General features: G+C 52.0%; 1 protein-coding gene across 1 annotated transcript; it reads left to right on the plus strand.

The window, feature by feature from the left end:
- The first annotated feature begins 830 nt into the window (after positions 1-830).
- On the plus strand, positions 831-15,552 carry RAB3IL1 (RAB3A interacting protein like 1). The gene is made up of 11 exons (XM_069016354.1): positions 831-906; positions 1,828-2,221; positions 6,003-6,237; positions 6,426-6,521; positions 7,950-8,027; positions 8,614-8,829; positions 10,541-10,669; positions 10,758-10,870; positions 12,513-12,612; positions 13,205-13,271; positions 13,626-15,552. The coding sequence occupies exons 2-11, from the start codon at positions 2,079-2,081 to the stop codon at positions 13,706-13,708; spliced, it is 1,260 nt and encodes a 419-aa protein (XP_068872455.1). The 5' UTR covers positions 831-906; positions 1,828-2,078; the 3' UTR covers positions 13,709-15,552.
- Positions 15,553-16,990: the final 1,438 nt, after the last annotated feature.

Here is a 16,990-nt window from a genome sequence, read left to right on the forward strand (position 1 = left end):
CTCAGAGCCCTGCAATCATCCTCATTTTCTCCCTGTTAAAGATGCAGAGATTGAATTGCTCTGCTGGAGTTGAATCCCTGTTTTGAGAATGCCAAAGGGCTGCTCTCCACACTGAGTTAGCAGCAGCTGGCTGGGAAAGGCACAGTGCCCTCCTTGCTCTCTCCCAGAGGATAGTGTTTTTAGGGACAGTGGGTCTCAAAGCTTGGTGAAATTCCTTTCCCTTCTCCAGTTTCAGTGCTGGGCTAGACACAGAGGCAGCTGGAATCAGAGGTAGCTCTCCAAATTACATTCTTCCTTGGAATCTGATGTAACTTTAAAAAAAAAAAAATTGAAGTGGGAAGTGTCTGGCAAGATGCTGTTTTTCTTGGACAGGATTTACTCAGAGGTTTGAGCTGGCCAGAAATGTTTGAAGAGGATACAGTGACCCTGCAGTGCTTTTGTGAGGACCGTCAGGCTCGTTGCCCTTATGCTGCAGAATTCCTCACTAATTCTGTGCCATCCTGGGCTGCCCTGGGAGCTGGGGGTGCCTGTCCCTGTGCCAAGCTCCATCTGCCCCTTTGCATTTACTTTTAGGGGCTTGGATGGTGACAAATCTCTCACCTTCCCTCTGATGTTGCACAGTTCAGTGTGTACAGCATGGAAATGAGGGAAGGGTCCTTAGTGAGGTCCCTCTTCTCTTGCCTTAGGAATTGTGGTGGGGATTAGGTGCCAAAGGGAGGCTTGACCATGTTGGTGCTGGAAATCAGAGACCCCAGAGGAGCCTTGCTGCAGCCCTTGGAGCCAGCTGAGCAAACATGTGGCACAGCCGAGGAGCCAGCCACGAGGGGGTGGATGGAGCCTGGAGTTCCAGGCCATTTGTTTTCATTCTCCTTTCCATGGCAATAACATCCGGTTTGAGTTTGCTGGGTAAGGGGTGTCAGCAGGTCAGATCCTGCTTTCCAAGATCCAAAATAATCCCTGTTCTTCCTTCCCTTCCCAGCCTGTGTCTAGCTTCCTCTTTTCTTTCTTTTCCTTTTTTCTTTCTTTTCCTTTTTTCTTTCTTTTCCTTTTTTCTTTCTTTTCCTTTTTTCTTTCTTTTCCTCTTTTCTTTCTTTTCCTCTTTTCTTTCTTTTCCTCTTTTCTTTCTTTTCCTCTTTTCTTTCTTTTCCTCTTTTCTTTCTTTTCCTCTTTTCTTTCTTTTCCTCTTTTCTTTCTTTTCCTCTTTTCTTTCTTTTCCTCTTTTCTTTCTTTTCCTCTTTTCTTTCTTTTCCTCTTTTCTTTCTTTTCCTCTTTTCTTTCTTTTCCTCTTTTCTTTCTTTTCCTCTTTTCTTTCTTTTCCTCTTTTCTTTCTTTTCCTCTTTTCTTTCTTTTCCTCTTTTCTTTCTTTTCCTCTTTTCTTTCTTTTCCTCTTTTCTTTCTTTTCCTCTTTTCTTTCTTTTCCTCTTTTCTTTCTTTTCCTCTTTTCTTTCTTTTCCTCTTTTCTTTCTTTTCCTCTTTTCTTTCTTTTCCTCTTTTCTTTCTTTTCCTCTTTTCTTTCTTTTCCTCTTTTCTTTCTTTTCCTCTTTTCTTTCTTTTCCTCTTTTCTTTCTTTTCCTGGAAGAAGAGGGGGAGCACATGCCACTCTCTGCCTTGTGACAAGTTGCTTTTTCAAGTGGCTGGGATTCAGCATGTCCAGCACATCCCTCTCAAAGCTTCCTGTCAGCACTATCAGTTCCCATCCTTCCTGCCTTTGTTGGCTCCTGGTGGAAGCACTTCTACCTTTCTAATCTGAGGACTCTCTGTCGCTGCTGGCCAAGCCTTGGGAGTTAATAATTACAAAGACTAATCACTTCTGGTGCTGCCTTGCAGAGCTGAAGATCTTTCCCCTCCTCCCAAAAGTTCCCTGAAGATAGCAAAGGTTGCAGCCAGCGACACAAACATCCCAGACACTCCGTTCCTAGACTTCAGAGCATGGGCTTGGCCCGTGCTGTCCCCGTGCATCCTGGCCATGAGGCAGGGCAGGGCTGGAGGTGACACGGACACCCAGGAGATGCTGGGACAGAGAATTGCTCCCTGTGTGGTATCCAAAGCAAAATCCTGCACTGGACACAAGGATCGCCATGTCTGATTCTCCTGCTTCTGGCGTTGGGTCTGTCCCCGAGGCAGAGGATGGACAAGCTGAGAGCAAGGCAGGAGCTGCCCCTGTGCACCAAGGCTCCGAGGGGATACAGCCGCCTGGAGGAGAGCCCAGGGCAATGGCAAGGTAGGATGTGATGGGAAATGTCCTCTGAGGGCAGGAGCAGTTTTCGGTTCAAAATTCCAGCGTTGTCAATCCAGAGGTGGCAGTAGGATCTGCTGTGGGTCAAGGGAAACAGCAGGAGTGGTTTGCCTGTTGGGTTCCCAGCCCAGTGCTCCCCTTGAAGTTTAAAAACCCTGGACAGCCAACAGCCTTTTTCCCCTCAGCCAGATTTCCCCTATCCTTCCACCTTCCGTGTATTATCCCTTCTTTACAACCCCAGTTTCCCCTCTGCATTGGCTTTGTGTGGCACGGTTTTGGTGGCAGGGGTATAGGGAAGCAGAGATCCTCCTGCAGCCCATGGAGGAGCCCACGCTGCAGCAGGGGGATGCCCGAAGGAGCCTGTGACCCCACAGGGAGCCTGTGCTGGAGCAGGGTCCTGGCTGGACCTGTGAAGAGAGGAGCCCACGCTGGAGCTGCCTGTTCCTGAAGGACTGACCCTGAGAAAGGGCCCAGCGCTGGGGCAGTGAATGAAGAACCCGTTGGAGAAGTTCCTGGACGGCTTCTCCCGTGGGAGGAACCCCCGCTGGAGCAGGGGCGGAGTGTGAGGCATCCTCCTCTGGAGGAAGAAGGAGCAGCAGAGCCAGCACCCCCATTCCCCATCCCGCTGTCAGGAAGGAGGCGGAGGAAGCCAGGAGCGATTCCGTGCCGCGGACGAAGAGCGGAGCGGAGGGACGGTTGTTGGACATTTCCTTTGCACTCCTCATTGCCCCGCGGTGAGTTGATGGTGACAAACCACGCTAATTCCCGGCTGCTCCAGCCTGTAGTGCCCGTGCCGGGCTGTGCAGAGTGACCCCTCCGGGCCCCCGGCGGCGCTCAGGGCGCAGCCGCGCCGGCATCACGTGGGCGGCGGGGCCGGGGCTGCTCGGGATCGGCTCCGGATCCTGCGGGAACGGATCCGGTTCTGGCTCCTCCGGGCACGGCTTCGCCTGCGGCTCCGCTTCTGGGTCCCCGGGCACGGCGCCGGCGGCGGCTCCGGTTCTGATCCCTCCGGGCTCGGATCCGGCGGCGGCTCCGGTTCGGGTCCCTCCGGTCACCGCTCCGGCTTCTCCGGGCGCGTCTCCGCTTCTCGCTCCGGCTTCTCCCCCGGGCACGGCTCCCGCTCCCGGTGCGGCTGCCCCGGGCATGGGGGCGGCGGCGGGCGCGCCTCCGCCGTGAGCAGCATCAGCAGCAGCGGGACCCAGCGATGTTGCGGGGGTAGGTGCGGGTCTGGACGGGGAAGGAGTGGCGTCCGTGTGCCGGGGCTCTGGGAATCCACAGAGTCCTGGAATGGTTTGTGTTGGAAGGGGTCTTGAAGTTTATCTTGTCCTGCCAAGGGCAGGGATACCTTCCACTAGACCGAGTTGCTCCAAGCCCCGTCCAGCTTGGCGTGGACACTTCCAGAGATGGGGCAGCCCCAGCTTCTCTGGAAAATCCATTCCATCAGCCTCACAGGGAAGAAGCCGCATGGAAGCAAAGTAAGGAGATGGAATAAGGAGGCAGCAGCATCCCCAGACACAGGACTTGGCGTTTCACTGCTGAGACAAACATAAGAAACACCAGTGTGTGTTCTGCTATAATATAATAACATAAAAATATAACAAACTACCGCCAGATGCTTTGCCAAACATTTGAGGGATGATGCTGAGCACCCATGGGAGGATGAGCCGCTCCGGACGGATGCTGGTCCATGGTGGTGCAGGTCAGGGGTCCGTCCCGGTGGGGATGGAAAAGTCAGGCCCTGCTCCCAAACCTGCGGGTAAGAGTTTAACCTGGAGAGAGCCAGAGGCTGCTCGCACGGGAAACAACCCCGTTGGATCGGCGCTGCAGGAAACATGTGGGGCCCGCTGGAAAAAATGCAGATCCTGCACATTTTTTTGCTTTTTCTACAGAAGAGCGACTTTAGAAGGTTGTGGGGTGTTGGGGATTTTTTTTTTTTTTGCATGTGGGTTTGCGTTTCTTGTGTCAGCGCGTGCCTCTTAGGATATGATCCACTTTTCCTGGAAAGACTGCTACCAGTCAGCAGGAGAGAGGGAGTGTTTGTGGTGGTCCTTTGGTCTCTGGGGTTGGATTTCAGAGCCCCACCTGGACACTGAGAAGAATCCAGCATAGCCAAGGCTTCCATAGGGATTCTGTTTGCATGGCGTGGAGAAAGAGTGAGCTATTCCATCATAGATGGTTTTCCAGGATATGTTTTTGGCATTACAGAGTGTGGGTGGGACTGTTTAATTCCTTCATATCCTCCAGTTTTCTTCTGTAATGTGTGGAAATACATTGAAATATCTGTCTCCTGAGGCAACTTTCAGCTGAGAATTAGAGTCCTAAAGAAACAACATTATTTTTATTTCCTGTGGGTTAGATGAAGTGAATTTGTATCAGTAGATTGCTGAAATGTCCCTTTTCCTTGCTGCTGCTTTTATTTATTGTTTTTATCCTCTGTGCTCTGATTTCCCTGCTCCTTTCTGGTGTGATTTCTTCCGAGGGTTCAGAGAGTTCTCCATGTGTGCTTTTCCATGTGTTTTCCTGTGGTACCTGAGCTGATTTAGTTGGGAGCTGCTGCTTCCTTCCCCCTGTGGAAGGTGGCTGTGGACAGATGTTGGTCTTGGACAGCTCAGGGGGCACAGGGAGGGGGAAATTAGAATGGAAAAGGTGACAGGACACTCTGGGACTGAGAGGATAAGCCCAGCCTGTGTGGAGTCAGGGCAAGGGGGAAGAGTGTGGCCTGGCTGGAATGCAGGGGAGGAAAACACAGAGATGGGGCAAAGGGAAGAGGAAAAAACAAACCTGAGCAAAAAGAGGTGATGGCTGCTCTGCAGGAGGGAGGTGGTGGGCGAGGAGCAGTGTCCAGGAGTGTGGGAGGAGGTGCATGAAGAGAAGGGCACCAGAGCTCAGCCAGGGCTCGTGAGCCAGAGATAAGCAGCAGCAGGTTAATCTGCAGGGCACTGCCTGTGTCTGGGCAGGATAGAAAACTTCCATGTGGGGAAGGCTTGGACATGCTCGGCCTGCCTTCAGATGGAGGGAGATTTCGTGGGGAGAGTTCAGTGGAGGAGAAATGCAAACACCACGGTGACAGCACTCAAATGATGTTTTCCTCCCCTAAAGCCTCTCCACTGTTAATTTGGGAGCTGGTAGAGCCCTACTCAGCACTGGGGTGCAGTGTCCTGGGTGACTCTTGTGGTTTCTTCTTTGTAGGGTATCTCTGCTTGCTGAAATTAAAAAATAGGGCTTCCACTCAGCTTGGGGAAAATACACTGGTTTAGATAGCTCTGTGGAGGATTTCAGTGGGAAATAGGTGGGAAAGTAGGTTAAAAATAGATCGTTTCCCTCTGAAGCAAGTGCAGGGGGTAGAGAAAGGCTGGGTTGGCAGCAGAGGGGATTGGGGTCTGTATATTAGGAATGGGAAAGCTGTATTCTTTCTTTTTGCTGCTTCAGTAGGGAAGTCTGACCTTAGGTCTGCTGGGTGTGTCCTGGAATCCTAAAAAGCCATCTGCAGGATGTTTCTCTTGGACAGCAGGTGATCCCTAAAGTAGCTGTCTTTAGTTCTCCTGCCTTATCCTGAGTTACTAAGGACACCATGCCAAAAGGGTGAAGCACTTCCATAGGGGTGCAGGGCAGAGGAGCTGGGCAGCTGTTGCTGCCCGAATTCTTCCCCATCACCCTCCCTGCCCCATTCCCAGTGCCTGTGCCTGGGGCTGGATGTGTTGTGAGTGTTGGAGGAAGGCTCTGGATCACCCCCATGCTGATTTTCCCTGTGCTGTTACCCCCCCAGCCAGGTCAGTTTTGAGGAAGAGAGCCAGAATCCACCCGCTGTGGGCCACTGGAAGCCCCTGATGCCATCCAAAGGTGACAAGGAAGAGCCAGAGGGTGGATGCCAGGATGCTGGAGGTGTGGATGAGCCCCAGTCCACGGAGCAGCTCAACGTGTCCCGGCTGCGCAGCTCCTCGGTGGAGATCCGGGAAAAGGGCTCTGAGTTCCTGAGAGATGAGCTGCACAAAGCACAGAAGGTAAGGCCCAGGGTTTGTGGGAACTCCTGGGGATGGCAGCATGGGTTGGAGCAGGGGGGGCTTTCCTAGAGGTGGTGACAGGAATCTCGGGTCAGGGGTCATCAGGTGCCGTGGTGGGGAGGAAGGGCTGTGCTTGACAGGCTGGGGCAGGGCATCAGCACTCCTCTCCCTCTCCATTTCCTCAACAGGAGCTGAAGCTCAAGGACAAAGAATGTGAGAGATTGTCAAAAGTCAGGGAACAACTGGAGCAGGAACTGGAGGAGTTAACAGCCAGCCTGTTTGAGGTACCACCTTCTTCCTTTTCCCATCATTTCTTAAGCTTACATGCAGCTCCTTTAAGACAGGCTTTCCCTGGACTTCCAGCCATCTCCTCCCACAATTTCCTCCTCTCCCTGTTGTTCTTTCCCACTTGGAGAAGCAGAGCTGGCCAGTGCTGCAGGTGGAGCCTTTACCTGGATTTCTTTCCCCTTCTAGCAGCTGTGGGGTGGCATAAAGAGCGCAGTAGTTATGGTTGCAAAATGTGGGAATGCCTGGAGCTGGAGCCAAGCACAGATCCCTGTTCCCTCTCCATGCCTGCTCTGTAGTCTGGGCAGCTGCTGTGTAATAGAGATGATTCCCTGGTTCATCCCAACCCTTGCTTGGGGTGGGAACATGCTGGATGTCCTCATCTACTCTGCTCCAATGAGTGTCCTGTTGGTTCTTGGCTTTATTTTGGTTTGGTGGGTTTGTTTTTTTTTTTGTAATGTGATTCTTGCCAAGCTGTATCCTGGCAAGATCCCATTCACCAGCAGCTCTAATGTCTGGATCTCTCTGGGCAGTGAGGAAAGCCAGAGTCCATCTGTGCCTTTGAAACACAGGGCTGTGAGAGCCAGGGGAGCACCCCTCTCCTGCAATTTTGGCTGCCTGAGCACAGGCTGATCTTGGAAATGATGTAGCCAAGGGCTGTCCCCTGCCTTTGGTGCCCTTGGCCAGACGCTGCTTCCAGACTGCAGGGAGGCTCCAGCTGGGATTCATCCCACTGCCCTCTTCCTGTGGGAGAAGCTTTTAAGCCAGTTTCCACCATTTGGCCCCCACCTGAGCTCCAGCTCCTGCTCTGTCACAGCTGTGCCTGGGGCAGTGGGGAGCAGCTGCTCTGAAGGGGAAGAGGGAGCAAAGTGCAGTAACAAGGCAGGCAGGAGCAGTGCCCTCAGCAAGACATGGAGCAGCGAGTCTGGATCAGGATCAGAGCCACAGGCAGCAGTCAGGGTCAGGAATCAGCGCAGGGATCCCCCAGCAAGGCTGCAGTGACTGCAGGAAGCCAGGCTGAGGTGAGGCTGGAGTTGCAGAGGTGTTGGAATAGGGACAGGCACAGCTGTGGTGTAGCATGGGTGGGTTCTAATGTTAAAGCAATTCCCAAGGGCAAGGAAGGGCAGGTCCTTGCTTCTGGCATTCTTCTCAGCAGCCCCTATCAATGAGAGATGACCTTGGCCAGCTAAACTTAACTTAGCCAGCTACACTCCTGGAAAGTGGATGCACTCCAGGCTCTGGCACTGGGAGCCTTCTCCAGGAAATTCTGAGGGAAGGCTCTGCACAGCTGGCAGAGCAAACCCCTCGGATGTGGCAGGGATGTCTGTCCCCTTGCCTGGAACACATGATGTGGCAGATCTGTGACCTGCCTTATTGGCTGTGTGAGCTGGGGTGCAGCAGGTGAACTAAAATTCTCTCTGGTGCAGGAAGCCCACAAGATGGTGAGAGAAGCCAACACCAAACAGGCTGCAGCAGAGAAACAGCTGAGGGAGGCCCGGGGCAAGGTGAGTGACTCTCTGTGACTTCATTTTTGGGGGTGGTGTGGTGGCCTCCCTGCCCAGCCTGGCCAGAGGGCTGCTTGTTGGCTGAGGAGAGTGAAGTGCAGCTTGATCTCTCCGAGATGCTGTGGTCCTTTTCCAGCAGACACTTGAGTGAGGGGGAAAAGGCCTCGCAGACATCCCTGCAATCTCCTGCTGATCCAGCTCCTGTTTGGGAAATGGATCCACAGAGAAATAATGAGTTGTTTAATTGTCACAGTTCTGGGATGGATGGATAGAGCAGGGACCTGGGGAGTTGCAATTCCCTGACACGGCTGCACCACAAGGCTGCTCAAATGGCTCCATCTTGAGGAGAGAGAAATTTCTTTGGAGTTACTGGTTCCGAAAAGAGCCTGGGACAAAGTGTGCTGATTGAAGGGGTAGATTCCCAAACAGCTGCTGTTTAAAATTCTGGATGATGGTGGCACTGGGAGGATGGGGAGAGGCTTCGTGGCTGAGCTTGTAGCTGATTCCCTGTGGCTTCAGTGCTTGATGGGGTGCAGCAAACTGGAGCCCGGCAGGTGCTGAGGGTGCCTCTTGCTTGTGTCCCCAGATTGACATGCTGCAGGCAGAGGTGACAGCCCTGAAGACGCTGGTGATCACATCCACGCCGTCCTCCCCGAACAGGGAGCTGCACCCTCAGCTGCAGAGCCCTTCCAAAGCTGGCTTCAGGAAGGGCCACGGGCGCAACAAAAGCACCAGCAGTGCCATGGTGTCAGCTGCCAGCCAGAACGTGGCTCCAGAGCCCGTCAGCCGGGAATGCAAAGAGGTGGGTGAGGGACATTGCTGCATCGGGGAGCTCTGGGCTTGGCCTTCCCACAGAGCTCTGTGGTCTCACTGAGCAGCTGTTTGTGCCTTGTTCCCTAAATTTGTGCTGAGGCAAGCGCTGGAGGGTTTCCTTTTGTGGGGATTTCCTCTTTGTTGGGACAGGAAGCAGCTGAGGGATCACTGAGGGGCAGATCCAGGGGGTGCCAGTGCTGTGAGCGGATATCAAGAGGTGCTAAGCAGAAGCCAGTTCCACTAGCCAGATGTGGACATGGCTGTGCTGGGAAGCAAATAGGAGGCACTTGGTCAGGAAAAATGAAAATGAAGAAGAATGTGGTGGGGGAATATGTCTCACTAGTGATTTTTTGGGAGCTGCGGCCTCTGCCGTGAAGAATTGTTGAGGAAACACAAAGGCTTGTTAAAGATTTGGTTCTGTCATTTCTTCATGGAGGCAACTTCCATGGGGTGCAGATCTCCTGGGATTTCAAATCTCAGCTTCCAGAGTGCCCAATAATGTTATGTACCAAGGATGGGATGGCTTTTTGTCCCTCAGAATCCTTACTGGCCGGTGTGAGAGGTGATAAAAGTGAACCTGGCATTTGGAGAGCTGGTGCTCTATGGGAAAGATCTTAAATTGAGCCTAAAAATGGTAATTTTTGTTCCCTTTTGGCATCTCAAGCTGCAGTCTAAAGAAGTGGCTTGTGGCCCTGTGGTGCCTTGAGGACCATGCTCAGTTCCTGGAGGGGAGGACCTGAGCCTTTCTCTGTATCTCATGTTTTTTACCTCCCTCCTTGCCTGTCTCTCTAAACCTCTTCCTTCACTGTCTGTCTCTCCCTCTGCCCTCCAAGTCTGGTTTCCCTGCTCTCCTCTCCCTGCTCCTTTGCATCCTCCCTGGGAAGGCTATCCACATCACCTATGAGCCAGGCTGGCAGGCCTTGGGAGCAGATGCTTCCTCCTCCTCTTCCTCTTCCTCACGGCAGGTAACCAACCTCTGGGAACGGGTGGGGACCCACCTGCCTCTCATGCTTGCAGCCTTTCAGTTCCAGCTTCCTTTTATGCTAATCTCCATTTTTTTTTCCTTTCATTTTGTTTTCCTCCATTTGTTTTTCCATCTTGTGGCTCTGAAGCTGTTGCTGGTCCCAGGTGAGCAGTTCTCCATGGCACAGAGGGGGTGTGCTGGAATCCAGACTTTGCCAGCTGTTTTCACTCATGTTCTTTGTGTTGCTCAGCTTAGTTTTATTTTTTCCTTTCAGCAGCTTTTGTTGGGCTTGTAGGAGCTGCCCTGTCAGTCAGGTTGGTGCTTTGCCCAATGATCCATCTGGGATTTAAATGCCAGGTCCCAGAGAGTCTCCTATTGCCCCTCAGCTGCTCCCATCATTCCTGCCACGGGCTGAGCGGTGTGTTCAGCAGTTGTGTGGTGGCTTTCCTGCAGCCACAGGAGGGAAGAAAAGCCACCAGGAGGAAAATGGGATAGAGAGGTGCCTGCAGGCCTCTGGCAGATGCAGCCCAGGGTGGCTGTGTCACTCTGGCACAGAACTGCTGCTGGGTGGGAAATGAGAGATCCTTGGAGCCAGGCAGCTTCCCTCAGACACTTCCTGACATCTGAGCCTCTCCAGATGCCAGAGCAGATGTTTCAAAGGTTTCCTGCATAGTAACAGGTACCTTCTGACACAATATCTCTCCCTCTTCCCTCTCTTCTTGGACACTCGCTACAGGTCGACTCCATTTTATTTGCTGAGTTCCAGGCCTGGAAGGAATCTCCAACTTTGGACAAATCCTGCTCCTTCCTGGACAGAATTTACCGAGAAGATGTAGGACCTTGTCTGGACTTCACCAAGCAGGAGGTGAGGGCTGGAGAAGCAGAAGCAGCTGGCAGCTCCGGGGTGTCACTTTTCCCGGAATTCATCCCTGTTTTCCCTTCTCTTGCTGCAGCTGTCGGAGCTGGTGCGAGTGGCTGTGGAGCAGAACACCCTCACCATCGAGCCAGTGGCTTCCCAGACTGTCCCCATGGGGAAGGTGGCAGCAGAAGAGTGTGGTGGCCCCAAGTAAGGACCGTGTCTCCTCGCCTTGTCCCCTCCTTGCTGCTGGCTTGTCCTCTCTCGTGGGGTGCTGTGACAGCTTGGGGCCACCTCAGGGTCACCTCACACTAGCAGGAGTGATGTGATATTCCAAATGAAGAGGAGGGATTTAATTCAGATATTAAGCTTAAGTCCTTTCTTACCTTCCAAGGTGACAGCGGGTTTCCTGCCACTCTCCTGCAAATTATTCCCCAAACGACCCATCCTGTGTTTATCCTTTTTGGTTTCCTTTTGATTTTTTTTCTTTAATTTTATTTTTGTCTTTGCAGTGGCTTCCGGTCACAAATCATAACGTAAGTGAGATATTTATTGTTCAGCCAGTGATCAAAGATCTCTGGAGCATTAACAAGTCACTAACTCAGCCCCGTGTGGCAGCTTGGAGGCTTTTGCTGAGCTGACCTAACTCTTTAACCCTGTTTAAATTCCACCCAGGCAGGATGGGAAGGAACTCATTGGCAATAAAAGACCCCAAAGGAATTTGTTCCCCTTTTTCCCAGGTGCAAAACACTGATTCTTGTGGCAGTTTTGGTTAGTTTGGTTGATAGCTGTGGTTTTACACCAGGTGGTACCAATCGAGCAAGAGTCACTCTTTTCCAGGATGTTGCAATGCTCAAATACGTGGCTCCTTACAGGTATCTTGTTTACAAAGGTTTTGGTCATCCTGCACCTCCTGGGAATTTAATCTCCTTAAGTTGTGTTAATATTTGGTCAATGATTACTTCTCCTTGCAACTGGACACTTGGAACCCGTGCTTCCACTCTTGGCTAATGTTTGCCTCGAGAGCAGTGGAAAACAAGCCCAGGGACAAGCTCGGGAGCTCTCTGAAACATCTGCTCCCCTCTGCTGTCACCTCCTGTGGCTCCCCAGAGGAGATTTGTTTTGCAGTTTGGGAGTGATGTTCCTCTTCCCACTGAGTCCCTGAGGAACGTGGTGATAACTGTTGCAGTAGAAAATCCTGCTTTGTTGCTCAAAGTGGTGATGGGAATCATCTGCCTTGCAAATAGCAGGAGAAAATGGAAGAAAATAAAGGAATGCTGCGCCCCTTGCTGCTGATTGTTTGGAAAAGGCTGTTTGCACCCTCTGAAATCTCAAAATGGGGATGCCAAGCTCCTTCCCTGTGTGCCCAAGGAAGGGTTGGCCTGTTTTGAGTTTGTGGTATGTGCAAATCCTGCCCAAATGCTGGATTTACCTGTTTTGAGGCCAGGTTTGGTGCCCAGCCAGTGTGTTTGCATCCCACCAGGAATGCTGACACACCTGAGCCTGCCCTGGAATGTGGGGGACATGTACAGAGACCAGGGGACACTGGCTATGCTCTGCTCCAGCCTCACCTCTTTAATATTTCCTGGGATTTCCTCAGGGGCTGTGTGCCAAGGGGAAAAAAAAAGGTGCTTTTACCTAAAGTCTCCTGAACTTGCCATTTATGGAGTATTTCCAGGAGCAAAAGAATATCAGCCAAGGGTTTGTTTGGTTGGTTTTTTTTTTTTCCTTCTTCGTGCTGCCTGACCCGGGGGTGGCTTCTGAGCCATCACTTCCATCTCTCCAGGTGGCTGAATTGCTGGATCTATGCTGTGCCACTGGATTGCTGAAGTGCTTTTCCCCTTTCCTGCAGGAAGTGTGCTCTGAGTGGCCTCCCCAGGACCTGCAAGCACCGGATCATGCTGGGGGATTCTGGGAATTACTACTACATTTCCCCTTCCTGCAGGGCCAGGGTGAGTCCTTCGCCTCCCCAGGGTGCCTCGACCCTCCAGAATTATTCCAGGCCCTGCAGTGGACAAGCTCCTGAGGATCAGTCCTGGGACTGAGGAAAAGCTGTGGGATTTAAGGTCGTTCCTGAGGTCGAGGTGGCTCTTGGTTGATGATTTGGGGGCAGATCCAGCTCTTCCTTCTGCTTTCAGATAACCTTCAGTGCATTCACTTGCCACGACTTCATTCAGTACCGGGCTTTGATTGTTTGGCTTTATTGTTGTGATTTAATTCCCCTTTGTAAAACACAGTAATTTTCTGCTCTTTAGAGGCTGTTGCTGTTCCAGTCAGATCCATGCCTGGCTGTGGGAACAAACTGTTCCTTCTGTGGAGGGGAGGGAGAAGGTGGATCATTTGTTAATGTTGCTGTTGGGGCTCTTGTTCAGTGGAGGATTTTAGAAGTTAATTCTTTCCTAAGCTGCGTTTCAGAAGAGTTGATCCCACAAAAAGTTGGGGTTTTGTGCACAGATTTGACTCATTTTTGTCACTTGCACCAAAGGAATGTCTCAAATCTTTGTTCCTCTTTTTTTTCCCCCCCTCTTTCCCTCTGTCTCTCAGATCACAGCAGTGTGCAACTTCTTCACCTACATCCGCTATATCCAGCAAGGCCTGGTGAGGCAGGATGGTAAGAGCTGGGTCCACTGGGGTGCTTTCTGTGGGAGCAACTGGGAGGAATTGGGAGGAGCTGGTTGGAGTGACAGGAGTGGGGCCAGCTGGGGCTGTCTTGGAGAAGCAGATAAATGACAAAAGAAAGGCACGAGGGGAGGAGTGGAGCATCTCTTCCTTGCTCATCACCTTCCTGGGAGCTTTGCCCTGGGGTGGAGCTGGTAAGGGGTGACCTGACAGGCCTATCCTGCTTCCCTTCCTGTGGGAATGCTGGCAGCACAGCAGAGCAGGAGCTGGTGGCCAGCTGTGCCCTCCTTACTGATTTTTTGGGTGCTTTTTTTCCCCTTCTCTCTCCCCCCGTTGTGCTTTGCAGTGGAGCTGATGTACTGGGAGGTCATGCGGCTCCGGAGGGAGATGTCTCTGGCCAAACTTGGATTTTATCCCAGCGAGATGTAAGCAGAGCCCTGAGCCTGGAAGGAAACTGCTCCTGGAGGGAGGGAGGGAGGGCTTGGAGTGCAGTGCCTGTCCTGCTCCCTCCCACCTTCCCTCTGCCTGGAGCAAGGAGCAAGAGGCACAAGTTCCACCTTCAGCTGTCCCACTCCTCCAAGTGTGACTGGAATGCAGCTCCCACGCTGCCCCCGGAGCTGGGCTGGCCCTGGCTGCTCTGGGATGGCCATCCATGGACTCTGGAGTCTCCTATATGCAGTGTATATCCATTCTTTTTTAAACCTTTTGTTTTTATACGCAGCCTGCTTTGGCATAACCCGAGGCCAGGCCTGTGCAGGGTGGGAATTCTGGGCCTTCCTTATGAGCCAGTCTGTCAGGACAGATGCTGGCTGTCTGTTCCACTCATTTTTTTGGGGATGGAAGGTGCTGTCCCGAGGTCCTGCTGACCACAGCAGCCCTGAAAATGCCAGCAGAGCACAATAATCTTGAACAGTTTGTTTCCAAGTACTTCCTTGTTCCTTTTAAAGGAGCCTGTGAGAGAAGCTTCTTGCCAGCGGAGTCACAAAGAGGGATTTGTTCCTGTTTTTAGCTGGATGTTTGGCACTGTGTCATGCAGGCTGGGGAATGGCTGGAGCTGTGCACCTGGGGCCTCCAGGAGAAGAAGGGAGCAGGGAAATTCCATAACTCCCAGCTGGCTGCAGGATGTTTCCTCCTGGACTAGGGAATGTGCTGCAGTTGCCAGAGGCAGATGCGGGACCAGCGACAGTCCCTGGTGGAAAGTTCCCCTGTGATGCTCCTAAACACAAACCTCACCCACAGACATCCCTTGGAGCTGTTCCTGCCCTGGGGGAGCTTTGAGCAGTCCTGTTCCCACCCTTCAGGCAGAATCTGTGTTCCCAGGTTGGGTTCTTTGTATCTCCAGAAGGAGTGTGCCCAGGCTGGGCAGTCCCAAAGCCCAGAGATTCCTTCCCAGTGTTAATCAGACCTGGAGATGCCTGTCCACTGGGAATCCCAGCTTTTCCTGGGCTGCCATTCCCTGGTGAGGGAATCTGAGACCTCTTTGTGTGCACATGAGGGATGTGGCTGAGGTTCCTGCATGTCCCAAAATGTGCTGGTAGGGAGAGGTGTCACTGGAGCTGTGGGAATGCACAGGCCTGACACATCCTGAACTCAGACCCGGCTTTGTTAAAGCCCTGACAGTATTTTGTAGCCAATTTAGCCTTTTTTTCAGTGACTCTGGAATCAGCTCAGCCATCACCCACTCTGGGCTTTTCACTTCTGACTGGGTTGTCACCCTGTCCCTCTGCCACCCTCAGCAAGCTGGTGCCCATCTTCAGCTCCGGAATTCCATCCTCTCCTGAAGGATGTTATGGGAGGAACTTGATTTTCTTCCAGTGAGCTGCCTTGGTTTTGTCTAAGGGAGAGAGAAATAACACAGGCAAGGTGAAACCTTTGGTTTCCCCAGCTGCGGATTTCAGCTCAGGTGAATTCCACCCCTGGAATTTCTCCCTGCATTCCCTTCATCTCTTCCCCCTGTCCTTTCAATCTCTCCATGTCTTCCTGGGCCGTGAGCTGCTACACTGCACAAACACTGCAGCACTGGGAATGAGATGATCTCTCTGGGTAGGAGATGTTTTGGTTTGTGGGATGTTTTTTCCCCCCTTGGTGTCACATGGAAAAGCACTTTGAGATGGAAGGAACTGGAGCAATGCCTTGTCTGAGGTTGTCTTGCATTTCAAACGAAGCAGAGAGAACAATTTGTGAAGGAAAATGAAGTCACTCTGTTACTGGCGGGATGGTTGCACCCTGCTCTTTCATAAAGGAAAATAAACATTTGCTGTTAACCTCTACAAGCCTGGTTGGAGTTGGAGGGTTGGGGTGCAAGAGAAAAATCCTGCAGGGTGGGGTTTGGGATGCTTTTATTCATCAGAGCAGGTCCCTGTTCTTCCTGAGGGAAGCTGAGGCTTCTCCCGTTGTGTCTCCTTTGATTTGCTGGCTGGAAGCACTGCTCGGTGCTGGGTAATTCAAGGATCTTCCTTCCTCTTTCCTGAGCAGTCTCTCCCTTCTCCTCTCAGCAGGCAGAGGTTTTGGGTCGCTTGGTTTCACTAAAACCTCTTCTTCTTCCTGCTCAGCTCTGGACATTAACGTGGAAGATCTCCTCCTCCTGTCTTGGAGATGGCAGTGGGTAGAGCTGTCTCCAGAAAGGGATTTAATTTCATTTTCAATTAAAAAGCCACACAAGAATCTGGTTGTGCAGCACGGTCAGGCAGCCACGAGAGGGCACAGGCAGCCCAGGCAGGGACTGTCCTCCCTCCCTCCTTCCCTCCCTGCCTTCCCTGGGAGAATGGAGCATCTCCAGGTCCCACCTGCTCCTGACCCTCTCCTGCAGCCTCTTGCCAGGGCAACATTCCTGCAGCTTCCCCGCGCTGTTGGCAGTGGGAATTGGGCATCTGGAGAGTGGAAAGGAAACGAAGGATTTGGATTTCTGTAAGGGATGGTCGGGTGAGAGACTGGAGATGTTTTGCTGTGTCTGGGTCTGCCGGTATATAATGGCAGCAGGGATTGCTGCCAGAAACTTCCCTGTGACACTGGCTCCCTGAACTTCTAAGGTGTGAGAAGACATCATGTCCCCTGTTCCCAACCTTTTCCACCAGAGCTTTCCTGCTGTTTTTCCCCTCAGAAATAAGCCAGAGTTTGAGCAGAGTCTCTGGGTCCTCTTGTACCTCCTGCAATCTTCCTCACACCTATTTGCCCCCACCAAGGGCTTGCCAACCTGTCCTGGGCCAAAATAAAGAGCTTCAAAGGGATAGGAGTTCAAAAATCTGCTTTTGTAGATGTGTTTGACTTGCTTGATTTAGTTTTCAGCCCTCTAAGTCCTTTTCCCCTGCTGTAAAGTGTGAGTCTGGGAGAGGAAAGGGATATTTGGATGATGGTGGAGGTTAGTGTTGTGCACAACGAGGTGCTTTTAAGGATTTGGATATTAATATTTGAGAAACTGGGATTTAGACCAGAGAGATTTGGTTACTCCTGGCAGTTCCCTGTGTCTGCTGGCCGTGTCCTTTCCCTGCCTGTGGACTTAGTCCAAGTTTGGGCTAATTCAGGGCTGTAAATCAGGCTCTTTGCACCGCCGGTCAGGCTGTCCCCACATGCCCACAGAGATGGATGGCTCCTGTTCCCAGGAACCAACAAATGAAAGATTTTTTTTTTTCTTTGTTTTATTTTATTATTTACTTCAGGTGCAGTGAAGGAAAAGAGAGAAGAGAAGCAGCTGGCCTCAGAAAAGTCAGGAGT

The sequence above is a fragment of the Aphelocoma coerulescens genome, chromosome 5 (assembly GCF_041296385.1).
Source record: "Aphelocoma coerulescens isolate FSJ_1873_10779 chromosome 5, UR_Acoe_1.0, whole genome shotgun sequence".
Classification (NCBI taxonomy): Eukaryota; Metazoa; Chordata; class Aves; order Passeriformes; family Corvidae; genus Aphelocoma; species Aphelocoma coerulescens.